Raw genomic sequence first — 13,826 nt, 5'->3', positions numbered from 1 at the left:
TGGCATAGATTACAGACTTCCCAATTTCCTGTTTTTAAAACTGCCTCAAAAGAATCTTCCTTTTGATTTTATGTCCCGTAAGAGGGTAGTGCTGTCAGTGCACCTCATACAGTGTACTGTGGGCATTACTTGAGTTCCTTTGCAACATCCCTTTGGCCCCTAGCTGCAGCCCCTTTCATTCGGTTTACTGTACCTCCGTTCATATTCTCTTTTTTCCCCCTTACTTCTCTCCTCTTGTATACCAGTAGTGACTGGTATAGATTACAGACTTTGTAATTTCCTGTGTGTAAAAAGAATTTTCCTTTTGATTTTATGTCCCATAGGGGTGTTAGTACTGTCAGTGCACCTCATACAGTGCACTGTAGGCGTTACTTAAGTTCCTTTGCAGCATCCCTTCAGCCACTAGCTGCAGTCCCTTTCATTCCTTTTACTGTACTTCCCCTCATATTCTCTTTCTTCCCTCTTACTTCCCCCCCCCTCTTCTATACCAGTAGTGACTGATACAGATTACAGACTTCCCAATTTCCTGTTTTTAAAACTTCCTCAAAAGAACCTTCCTTTTGATTTTATGTCCTGTAGGAGGGTAGTGCTATCAGTGCACCACATACAATGCACTGTAGGCCTAGCTGCAGCCCCTTTCATTCCATGTATTGTACCTCCATTCATATTTTCTCTCTTCCCTCTTACTTTTCCCGTCTTCTAACACTTCACTTTGTTTGGTTTTATGTACAGCCCTCTACAGGGATAATTCCCTCTCTGGCGGGCCCATGTACGTTTTCAAAATAGGGTGCTTTTTAGATTTTATAATTGTCATTTAGTGTTTTCTCATCACTATTGTAGTTCCTGCAGAATAGGAGAGCCTTTAGTTCTTTTTTAAATTTGCTTTCTTCTTGTATTAAATTGCATAGAAGATTAGTAGTCAAAGCCATGATCCATATTATTTTTTGCCTTTGACTCATATTCTTTATATACTGTGCACTTATTGCCATCATATGTTTTATGTTTAGTATCACTTTGACCTTTCTTTACACAATTTTTACACTTGAAGATGTTGCTAGCACATTCATTTGATTTGTGATTTTCACCACATCTAGGGCAAACTTGGTCATTTCTACAATTTGTTGTGCTGTGACCAAATTCCTGGCATTTATTTTTTGCAATGGCTATACAGTGCACACAACTTGTCACCTCTATCATAGATAGCCTTTTGTATTTGTGGTGTGCATTTGATAGTGTTTATATGTGTCATCTTTGGCTATCATTTCCTTTACATTTTCAGGTCGTCATTTTCAGAAATGAGGCTACCTATCCATGGATTTTTCTTTACAATGATATCAACAATGTCATCTTCATCCTTCGGGACATAGACTACTTTTATTTTTGGTTTAAGTTTACCCTTCTCATTTACTGATATATTGCCAATGTCCTGAATCTCCATCTTTGCCTTTTCTAAGTTTTTCCTGCCTGGAAATCTTACAAATAAGTGTCTATCTCTTGTTATAACCTGTTCAACTGGCGCCGTTATTTTACTCATAATTTGTCTCTTTTCATTTGCTGCTGTCCTCTCTTCGTTTGTAGATTTGATCAGAAGCACTTTTTTTTGTCTTTAGAGATTCAGCATAAGTTTTGTCCATGTTTGTCATGGTCTTTACATCTTTATCAATGTTGTTAGTTTTGTTTTGGATTTCATCTATGTTGATCATTACGTCAGTAGTTTTCTGAGCCGAATCCTGAATCAACTTTGTTAATATCTCTGTGTTTTCTTTTATTTCTTCAAATTTATCTTCAATGAGTTTTTGTTCTTCTTTGCTCAGGCCTCTTGCAATTATTACAGATGTACAATATGTTATCACTACGAAGTATGGGTGTGTATATGACCTCGATACTTGAACATTCATAATGAAAGCATGTGTCACACATTTCTAAGCAAGTTCCTTCCTCATCAGCTTCCCCAGAGCAGTGTCTGCAGGTTGCTCACTCTCTCGATTTTGGTTGACTCATCCTTCTCCAGTATTTTCTTAAGTGTTCCATCTTTACGTGCTGCCTTGATATGAGATAATGTTCCTATGATAGTTTGATCTTCCCTTTACATGATTTAATTTCTACAGTATTTATTTTCTCCTTTTCCTTCCTCTTCCTTGTATTCACTTTGAACATCGCGCAAGTCAGGCACTTTTCACAAAGCACTTCACAGATGCGTCCTACCCACACGAAAGCTACCTTAGCTAACAGTTGATTCATAGTACACTGCTATGTTTTCCTCATGTTACACCTTTCAAACCTTTTAGTTGTCAATTTCCGTTTCGGCTCTGAATTACCTCATAGGTTCCAGTGCTTGGCTTTTGGCCTAAATTCTGTATTCTATTCTTTTGATTTTATGAGACTCACCCAAAGTATCTCAAACCTTTTGTATGTACAGTAGAACAGCTTATAAAGTAATTTTAATTTGACAAGGAATGTGGTGTGACCCCTTGTATAAAATTTGTACAACTCCTTTATGGAAGGTGCCTGAAATGTCTTTCTGCAATTACATTATAGGAGTTAAAAAGAATATGATACAGGAAGAAATATGTTACATTTTTTTAAGCATATTTCAAAGCAGGAGGACTAAGACTTCACTATCGTGGATTGCTCCCAATTCAGTATGCTGTACTGGCATTGGATAAGGAAATTACTGTAACACCCTTTTTAATTGTAATGTTGCACTTCCAATACTGGTCTCAGATTTATAGCATATATGGAATTTTATGTGCAACATGTGACGAAGTGTCCAGTGTCTGTTCTTCAAATCAAACCTGGTATCTAAGTGCTTGATATTTGATTACCAAACTTACCATTTATTCAACAATTATAGTTACCTCACAACAGCCAGACACCTGAACCCTCATCACACATACAAAACGACTGATTTCTCTAAAGGCAACAGTGATCCCTTATAAAAATTATCAATCATGAAAGAAAGCAGATTAAGTTCGTTAAACAGGTGTGAGGTAAAATCTAAGGGCGTCACTCCATTAATATTATAAAAGTTCAAGTATTTCTATTTATTTCATTTCCCTGGTTCGAGCTCACTTCAATTACTTGAAGGAAAACATCTCACTTACCACTCTATCTCTAATTCAAATCAAAATTACTGGTGGGTCAATGAATGAAACTCTGATATAATATTTTAAATACAAAAATTTATTTCTAAATTCAAAGATTATACATGACATTTAACAGTCTCAGGGAAATTATTATTACTTGAAAACAAAACAAAATTGGATTAAATCTGAATTAATCATCAGTCAAAATTAAGTCAGAAATTAATTTATTAATTAATCAAAAAATTATTCAAGTAAAATTTAAATTGTTAAGTAACAAAATTTCAATTCCCAAGTGTTAAACAAAATAAAGCAAATAAATCAATCATGTAAAAATGTGGATACAAAAGACACAGAAATATACTCTGCAAAAAATTAAATATCAAAAAATGTAAAGCAAAAATTAAGGCAATAGCAAACACACCACATATATGTATAAAAGAAAAATTCTTCAAAAGATAAAGCATAAAACATATAACACGAAAAAATATTAAAAAAAGTGAAAAGGTATCTTTACATACAATCACTGCAAATATTATTTTTAGTGCACTAAAAACCAATAATTATGTTACAATACCTTGGTACCAAATTGCTTCGTGTTTTTAATCAGGTGCCGTTACACACACAGTTAATAAAAGACACTGTTCAGATAACTCAGACACATTTGCTAAGGAATTAAACACTTAAAGGATATGAGTGACCATCGTCTATCAAAATATCAATTACATTGTAACAGGACATTCGTAATCCCGAGAGCGAGAGAGAGAGAGAGAGAGAGAGAGAGAGAGAGAGAGAGAGAGAGAGAGAGAGAGAGAGAGAGAGAGAGAGAGAGAGAGAGAGAGAGAGAGAGAGGGAAGTGGAAAAGGCAGCTCCTTTCCGCACGAGTAATGGTCTCTCAATGTTGACTCCTCTGTATGGGCGTCTATCTACGTGGTAGGATTTTCCACCCAACAGTGTTTTGATCGAGTCCCCTAACGTCTTGTACACGAATGGATTTAGTCATATGAGAAGGTGTTAATCTCAGCAAGTTTTGAATACTGACTAAACAAATTGCGTCCCTATACAACGAACAAGGCCTCCCTGTCTCTCTCTGCCCACGCATAAGTCCCTTTTTATAAACCATACAGGGTGTAATCATTTTACTTAGGCTAACTCTTTTACGGTATACACGTATCTGAATACAAAATCATACAGTTATACAACAACTCACACATAAACACGGGGATATTACTGCATTATGAAAACCACAGCATAAGAAACAGAAAAAATAGTTTTTATTGATACCAATGTATATTGCAAGCATTAGATATTTTTAATTCTTCTAGTCATTCAATATAAAAATATTTGCATTGGTTTCACATCTTCCAGAGTTGAGGTATGCAAGTTCTTTTTTGCTGGGCACCAGCACAGTGAGGGTATATGTAGGAATGAGGAGGCAGATAAGCTTGCTAAGTACATGGTGGGTGAACCACTTCCAGGGATATACTCAGTCTTATGTGAAGACCTTATAGCAAATATTAGAAAGTCAATAACTTAAGCTGACAACAGCAGTAGAACTTAGTTGTCTGAAGTAATATAGGGGACCAAAAGTTATGCACCTTCCTGGACATATACCTGTATGTTCAGGTGTTTGCAACAGCTCTATATCATCTGCAGTTTTGGCACATGCTGCTCACCCTTGTTTTCACCAACTTTTTTGTGATGATGGCTTGATTCCCTTCACTGTTAGGCAGTTGTTGAATAAAGTTTTAATCTCATGAATCTGAGAGACTAATTCCCTTCCACGGCTCGAAGTAGGGATGGCAGGTATGTCCTTGCCAAGTTTCTCAGAGGGAATGTTAGTTATGACTTTGGCAAAGTTTAAGTTATTACAGAAGCTGGTTTTCTACAACAGATTTAAGCTTTATTGTTGAGTGTTAGCAATATACCCCCTCAGCTTGCGATAAATAATTGCTAGTTTGTTAATTTTTACCATTAGATTATTATGACTATTTTAGTAGTAGTAGTAATTGATATTGAGTTTTTACTCTTATGCTACAATTAATGTATATTCGTTTCACAGTAATCGCCCAGGCAGCACTGCAGAATGTGAAGCTAGAGGGCTTTTGGTTGAACATCGTTTACGCTTGCGTAGGATAGAGACACAAGAAGCTCTACGAGAACTGCATAAACTTGGCATTCTTTATGCTAGAATTCATGGTGAACAGAGTCCAAAGAGTTTAGCAATCTATAATCTCACTATTCAGGTAGGAATGTCTCTGGTTATCCTTATTTTGCATTTTCTTATATTCATAACCATTGTAAGGTACAATGCTTTACCTTTTAGTGAATGGCATGTATCAATTTCATCTTAAAATATTTGCTATGAGTTAGGATTATATATATTTATGAAAATGGTATATGGATGCTTTTAAGAATTTATAAATATTCATGATACATAAAGCTTAACTTATTAATATAGCAGTAGTCAGGATATTTAGATCCCTGAAAGCATTAAAGGAAGAAAGTAATGCAGCTGGGGACTGAAGGGATGCTGTTTAGTAGCTGTAGCACTGTCTGCAGTGTGGTGTCCAATGCAGGTTGTCCCCAAGTTGCTAGCACCCACAGCAGACAAAGCCTTTTTGCCTTTGTACTAGGAGGGAGAATAGTTAAAGAATAAATAAAAATTTCTTCACAGTATATAAGCCAATGAAAGCAGTTCAAGCACAGCATCAGTTTCAAATCATTTCATCATATAACTAGGAGAGAGAGTTCACCTATGTCACTGGAAATGATCTTCACACACTTGTGTTCCATACATACAGTAATTAAAAGCCTGAAAGAGTAAGACCATGCTGATCAAATCAGAGTTGATTTAAAAAGTTCTGATGGTAGGGTTTTGAAGACCTTTGATATCTAGTTTTCACATACATTTCTTTAGGTGAATAAATCACCTTTTTTTTTTTTTATTAACCAACACTGAACAGTAATACAGTCCATACATTGTTTTTAGGAAATATATGAACACCTGCAATGAGTTACGGGACTTTCATTTATGAATGATAAATCTATTGTCCAACCCAGTGTACACCATAGGGGGTTAGTGCCGTCAGTGCACGTCACACGGTGCACTATGGGCATTACTTAAGGTTCTTTGCAGCGTTCCTTCGGCCCCTAGCTGCAACCCATTTTGTTCCCTTTACTGCACTTCCATTCATAATCTCTTTCTTCCATCCTGCTATCCACCTCTCCTAATAATTGTTTCATAGTGCAACTGCAAGGTTTTCCTCCTGTTACACCTTTCAAACCTTTCTACTGTCAGTTTCTGTGTCAGCGCTGAATGACCTCATAGGTCCCAGCGCTTGGCCTTTGGCCTAAATTCTGTATTCCTTCCTTCCTTCCAACCCAGTGTGATAGTCATATTAATATTAAATGGTCAAAGGTCACAAGAAAAGACTTTTAAACACATGTACACCATGTTCTTCATCAGTGTCTAAAACAGAGATTCTTCTTTTTAAACATTTATGAGGAACCAGCACTGAACAAGTGTTTGAAAGTCTTGGCTTTTCAACTTTGTCCCGTAAAGAAGATACAATATTGGAATTGGTATGGATTTCTGTAATGAATAGCAGTTTAGTCATGAGATTGTGATGTTTTCAGTGTTGTTATTCTTATTATTAGCTAGGGAATAAAGAAGTAAAGAATAAAATATAAGAGCAGTAACGGTAAAATAAATATAATGCAATTAAACTATGTAATGAGACTCGTGAGCTTGCTCAACGAAAAAATATTTGCACAAAGATTGAATTTATTTAGTTCCAGTGGTTTAACCACATGATTAGGGAGATCATTCCATGAATGGAATGAAACTTACTAAAAAACTCTGGTACTAAAACTCAGAAAAGAAACTGCATAACTTAGAATTAGCTGAATATCTTGTACTGTGGTGAATGATATATTCTTAGAAGATAATGCAAAGGATGATCAGATTTATGAAAGATTATATAAAGCATGCATAATCAGTTAATCACATGGTGATGCTGTCAAATTAGCATGCTGTGTTCATGGTACAAGAGGAAAGAGAGCAAATTATCCCAGCTAAAACATTTTTGCCTTAACAGTAAATTGCAAATACTGTATAGCATATTCTAAATCTTTTATTATTAAAAATCATCTACTATTGACAAAACTGCCATAGAATTTTGTCTGCTTTGTATCTTGGACAAGTGGCCACAATCGTAGGTATCATAAACATTATCCTTATTGCAGCCCAGAAGATTTGTATGAATCCTGTAACATGTTACTGTTGATAATTCAGATAGGTTCTAAATCAAATAGGTTCTACTGGAAGCTTTACATCCCCAAGAAATGATGCTATTGCAGTACATACACAGTTCAGTCAAGTTATCACATTTGCTAGTACTGTATCTGTTTTTCTTAGTGTGCTCACTTATCTTGTGACCTTAACATGCTAATCTCAGTTTTTTATGATAAATCACCTATGTTATTAAAAAACTGCATATGGTACAGGAACATTTGTAACTGTCCAAAACTGAGGAGGAGGAATTGTTAGCAGTGGTGAGTGTTACATTGAGCTTGTGATTTTTCTTGTATTTTCTTTCTAGATCACCTGTTTAGGGTACCCCATCTGTGTGTTTGTAGTCCAAGTGCCTTCGTAACGTGCTTATTTATCTACTTTTGAAAACTGATTCTTCATCTAATTCTGTGGTTAATTCTTTTTCTGATGCTACTGTTTTTTTATAGTCATTTGCTCAGTTACGTTATTATTGTCATCATGTTAACCAAACTATGAATTCATCATCATTATAAAACTAATACCCTATTTTTGACACTAAAGTCTTTTGTTTCATGCTGCATTACTTTATCAAAAGTTGCATTTATAAAAATTCATACAGGTGTTTTCAGATTAGTATGATTTAAAATTTACTTTCTAATTTGCATATCCATGTAGTCTTACAGAAAGGTTTTCCATTGAGGCATTTAACATGCTTTCCCAGTTCATGGCATTGCCCAGCAAAGGCAGAGAGCAAAACTTGTAAGTGCTTTATATTACTGTCATGAACCAAACCCCAGTTCATCAGGTTCCATCATCAATTACAGAGAAGGGGACTGGAAAGACTGGCAGAAGCCGAGACAACCACGGGAAAAGGGGAACAACAAAACCAGCAAAATAACCTTAGTACCAGTTTATTAACATTACGTAATATACATATTTACAATTGAGTCAAGTCTGGTGTAAATCAATAAATAAATATACCACATCACACAATCAAAGAGTCAGTCAAATAAAGATGTAGCAAAATTAGTTACTTTAAAATAAAACATTACCACGCAAGCAAAAAGTAACAAATACCATATAAAAGTGAACAACATGTTAAGTTTTACATTCAGGTTAAATAGTTTAGAGTCACTGCTGGACTTCAGGAAATCCACGGTTCTAGTGACATACTGAATTATCAAATATTCAGTCTTGCAGTGATTTTTATATAAGGGTTTCTCTTCTTCAGGGCAGCAATTACAGCATAGGAAGTCTGTCTTTCAGAAGGCAGTTCTCAAAACTTTGGCAGGGGAGGGCATTCTTCAGTAGGAGATACTGTAGGGGAAAAGGATGAGGCTTGAGGAGGGACACAAGGGTCTAGAGTAGGAGGAAGGGATAGAGACATTGGAGGACAAGGAAGGGAGAAATGTGAGGAAGAGGAAATGGAGGAAGAAGGAGAAGAAAGCTTGCAGGATTCAGCAAGTGATGTCTTGTTATTTCTGGTGCTCTTCTTTGGTGGAGAGCAAGCTTTGTCATTACAAAAGCCCAAAGGACTCAATCTTCTCTTCCAAGAATGAATCATGGTATCTTACTAACACTTTCAAAACTTTTTAAACTTTTCTGAAAACTCTAACTTTCACAGAAAATCCAAGTAAACAGTGCTAAGAAAGGTGAGTGCTCAAGTCAGGAACTTGACAAGACAGCTAATGGTGTAATCAAGGACTGAGAGGTCTTATTATATAGACATATAGGATGTGCACTATTTGATAATGATGCGGTAATTTTCCATGACTGATAGCCTATCTGGCCATTATGATGGATCATAGATAACATTTGTTTTGGAAATTTATGGAAATTTCCTTTTCCAATTGTTTTCTTAGTTTGGTCAACACAACTAAAGAATTACAGTAATAATCATATTCTCAAACATTTAACTTCACTCATTTTAATTTTTTTTTTTATCTTATTTTACAAATTATCAGATTTTTTCCTTTGTATTTAGAGGATCCCAAATCCATGCTTGCAACCCATCTTGTAGTCTGTGGTGGCCTGGGTGACTGCCTTAGTTGCCAAAACTCTTAGCTGGCCCTGGACCAAGGTAGTATGTAGACAGTACCTCAGCATAGGGAAGGGTCTTGATAACATTTAGAAGCTGGACAAATGGACTCAAGAAGAGAAGTGTGGTGAAGTTCCAAAATTATGGTGACCAAAAAGAAAGCAAATGAGAAAGTGGCATGTGAAAAGTAATCATGGGGGAAGGGTTTTGATGAGTACTTGGGCCAAATGGAATTCAAGCTGGATTCACAAAGTTGAAAATGTAGAGAGCTCATTGAGCATTTAACCCCCCATAAAAGGAAAACCTGATTTGAAAATTGATATACTGACTGATTTGGTAGGAATTATCTTTAATGTTAAGAATCACCAGAAAATTAAAATATCATCCAAGAACTGAATTTCTTTAGTTTTGTTATAACGAGAGAGAGAATACACATGCATTTTTTTTACATTTTCTCAAATTTGTTCCATTGTTAGGTTCTCCTTCAAGAGGAAGATTACGAACAAGCCATTCAGCATCTGAGAACTCGGCTCAAGTTGTGCCGCGAGGCTCATGGTGACTACAGTCCACAAGTCAGTTCCACATTTTTGAATACCAGTTCATATCTATAAGATCATTTAAATCCTAGTCATTGTCCACCTATTTCTGTGTTTTGAAGCCTTTTCTAAAGGTGAGTGTATCAAATGTTTAATACAGTATATTTACGTGCTATCATTGGAGTAAGCTGTTATGGTTTTGCTGAATAGAGAGTAATTTTTAAGGACTAATATTGAAAGAGGCTAAAGTATACAGTGGACCTCCGCTTATTCATGGTTCGGTATTCGTGGCGTCAATTGTTCGCAGCCTTTTCTGCGGAACGTATTTTTCAGTAAATCTCAGAAAATTTGGTAATATGCAGATTTTTTCGTAGAGCAATATTCATTAATTACTCTATTTTCAGATTATTTTCGTGGCCAAATACATTTTTTATGATAAAAATTTACTAATTTTCAAATATTAATATTAAGATAAATAATAATAATTATAATAATAATAATAATAATAATAATAATAATAATAATAATAATAATAACAATAACAATAATAATAATACTGGACCTGTATGTAATAATACAGGTAATCATAAGTAATAATTTTCAAATAATAATAATAATAATAATAATAATAATGATACTGTACCTGTAGTAATAGTAATAAGATTAAATAATAATAAGGCAGTTCCTGGTTAATGGGGAGGGTCATGTTCCTGGCCGAGCGCTAATAACCAAAAATCATCAATAATTATGGTAATAAATCTCATTTACAATGTCGTAAGCACGAATAAACCGCTTATCAGCGCTGTTAACTGCTTATCAGTGCCGATAAACCGCTTAGCAACGCCAATAATCTGCTTACCAACAGCGATAAACCGCTTACTGACTCCGAACATCACTTATCACCACTGAAAATCTGGTTATGGCATCGTTAGCCAAGCTTTGTAAAACTGAAGTGCCGTTAACCGATGCCGCTAATAAGCGGGGACTGCCTTAAGATTAAATAATAACTCTGAGAGAGAGAGAAAGAGAGACTTATGTGGAAGAAACATGTTTTTAAGCTTTGGTTGGTAGTATACTGGTTTTCTTCCCCTCTGTATAGAGGAGGGACCTTGTTATAAACCTTCCCATATTAGGGACCATATTAGGGACCTTATTATAGTGAACCTCCAGATGGCTAATGGATAGTCCCTAAACTGGTTTTCTCACCTGCTTGTAGCTACACCGATCAGAAATAATACATACTATTGAAATATTAAAGTGATATTGAAATTATATTAAAGTGATATTGAAATGATATTAAAATAATATTAAAGTGCTTTAGGATGATAGTTTAAGGTATGTTTGGTATTTGAATGATTAAAATAGCAATTATAAGCATTTTGTAGAGGGGGGGCTTATCTTTGGTGTTTGAACTATTAAAATAGGCAGTTATAAGCATTTTTAGAGGTGGTTCCAATATATTGTGGATTTTCGGTATTGGGAGGTGATTCTGGTACCTAACCCCCGTGAATATGGTGGGTTGACTATACTGTATCTACAGAAAAGTCAGATTTTTAATAAGAGCAGGCTTAGTATTTAATTCAGGTTGTGTTTTAGGTCTTCTAGACACCTTATCCTCAAGTTAGTATAATAAAATTTATCATTTTCATTCATTTTTATTAGTGCTCTACATTATGCCTTTTAAGAAATTTTTCAAAGATATCTTTAGGCATGTTCTCTTATTACAATTTTAGAAGACTCATTATTTGAATGAATTTTACCTACTGTTAAAGTTAGCTTATATCTTCGCGCCATTAGGTGCAATCGGCATTAAAAAAATGCTTGGCTAATCCACTATGACTATTTCTGTAATCACCTGTTTCCCACCAGATGGTGTTGGAATGTTTACATTCTTGTCAGAATTCTTCATGCCGTGTCCTTGTCCTGACAGTGTGAATCGGCATTAGTAATAATTTTGATGATTTCTGGCTGATTTTCTCCTGCACAGTATTGTACTTGTTTTCTGTTTTTGCATTATACCATCTACAACAAACACAGGTGAAAGCATTAGGCTGTATAGAAGAGAGTTTGTGGAAACCGAATGTTTCGGTTGTGCATGATGGCAACATGTGTTAGCCTAGCCATTGAGGCACAAGTGTGGTTTTCTTGTTGTGAAGATAATGAGTGATGGCTGTCTTTGGAACGTCGTCGGGATGTACTGGTACCTGAAAACAGGACTTGAGCAAATCCATTTTTGTGAATATCTTGGCCCTGTGCAGGGGACCTGTTAGGTCCTGCATGTTTGGCAGGGGATAGTGGTCCGGTGTTGTCATTAGGTTCAGCCGATGATAATCCCCAAAGGGCCTCCAGGAACCATCTGGTTTCTTCACCATGTGGAGGGGGGACACCCATGGACTCCATGCCTTTCTGCAGATACCCATCCTTTCCATCTCGGCAAATGCTCGTCTAGCATCTTGGAGTTTCTTGGGTGGCAGGTGGCGGAACTTGGCATGTGTTGGCGGGCCTGTGGCTGTGATGTGGTGATGGATGCAGCGCTTGGCCTGGGTATCTGGCACCTGACGCAGTTCTGACTTGAAGACATCTGGGAATTCGTGGAGGAGGGCGTTGTATTTGTTCAATGAGACAGAACATACAGCAGGCATTCCCGGTCTGGTGGAGAGCGGTCGGGAGCGGCAGGTTCCGGTATCCAGCAGGCGTTTTTGGTTGATATCTACTAGCAGTCCATGATGTGCAAGGAAATCGGCACCCAGTAAAGGAAACTTGACATCCACAATGACGAAGGGCCATTCATATTTAAGGCCCAGGGTGGATATTCTGCGGGTCCGAGTTCCGTAGCAGCGGATGGGGCTTCCATTTGTGGCCACTAGTGCGGCTGTGGCGCCTAACGTGTGGTCACGGTCCTCCCTTGACAGCAGAAATACCAACTGCATAGTCCCGGTGTCTACCAGCATCTGTCGCCTCAATATGGCGTTGTGGATGAAGAATCCTACTGGCTGGGGTTCCTTAAGGTTTGCGGCCTGCTGTTATGGGTGGCTGCCATTCTAGTTTTTTGTGAAAAAACAGGGGGCTCTGCAATTTCTGGCATCGCTTCCAAACCTCCGATGGAAGTAACACCAGGCTGGATTTGTCCTTGTTTTCTGCTGCTGCGGCGGCGCCTTCTTCATGTATACCACATTCGTGTCCCCCACTTTGGCTTCTTCTGCTACCAGGCTGCAGGTGTTACGGCATGTTTGGAGGCCTTGGTGGCCTTGTGGAGTTTGTGTTCACCAATTCATCCATTGAGAGGGTGTCCGCATCCATGACTTGTGCCCTCACCTCCTGTGGAAGGTGTCACAGGAATATTTCCCACAACAAGCTGATCTCCCTCCTCCGTCTGTCTGAGCCAACGCCCAGCAGCATCAGGAGACCTCGTAGTTCATCCCAGGTGTCCCTAGGTGATGCGTCCCCCAGGGGCTGGGTCATCAGGTCGAGGGCGCGTTGGTCTCTCTCTGGGATGGGCATGGAGTATGTGTGGATGAGTTTCTGTCGCAGGTCTCTGTACTTGACTTTGCCCGGCTACAAGTCCAACCATGGGGTGATTTTGTTGAAGACCTCCTCCAGCAGCGTTGTCATGGTGACCTCCTCTTTGATTTCCTCGTCCGTGATTTTTGCTACCCGAAAATGGATGTCTGCCCGCAGGAACCAGGATGCAGTATTTTGCAGCAAGAACGGTGGGAGTTTTATCGCCTGGCTTATTGCTGCCTTCGGAGGGGGGATGCCATATTTAGTCCATTAATGGTGTTTGGGGCTCATCAGAAGTCAAAACTATATGCTGTGTGATTCCGTTAATGACTTCTGAATATGGTTGACATGAATCGTAAATGGCAGGGCCAAATCGTTTGAGAACGCCAGAA

General features: G+C 37.4%; 1 protein-coding gene across 3 annotated transcripts in view; it reads left to right on the top strand.

Annotated features, from left to right (window-relative positions):
* Positions 1-13,826, top strand: part of LOC136856140 (tetratricopeptide repeat protein 23-like) — a 125,695-nt gene that overhangs the window by 87,412 nt on the left and 24,457 nt on the right. For 2 of the 3 annotated variants that reach the window (XM_067133799.1, XM_067133792.1), the window contains exons 9-10: positions 5,146-5,329; positions 9,874-9,969. In XM_067133799.1, coding sequence (XP_066989900.1) covers positions 5,146-5,329; positions 9,874-9,969 — 280 coding nt within the window. Of the gene's footprint in view, positions 1-5,145; positions 5,330-9,873; positions 10,068-13,826 lie in introns of all 3 variants that reach the window. The other variant, XR_010858257.1, reaches the window with a different exon arrangement.

The sequence above is a fragment of the Macrobrachium rosenbergii genome, chromosome 3, assembly GCF_040412425.1.
Source record: "Macrobrachium rosenbergii isolate ZJJX-2024 chromosome 3, ASM4041242v1, whole genome shotgun sequence".
NCBI classification, from domain to species: Eukaryota; Metazoa; Arthropoda; class Malacostraca; order Decapoda; family Palaemonidae; genus Macrobrachium; species Macrobrachium rosenbergii.
The sequence above is the reverse complement of the archived record's forward strand: the minus strand, read 5'-3'. Positions and strand labels throughout refer to the sequence as shown.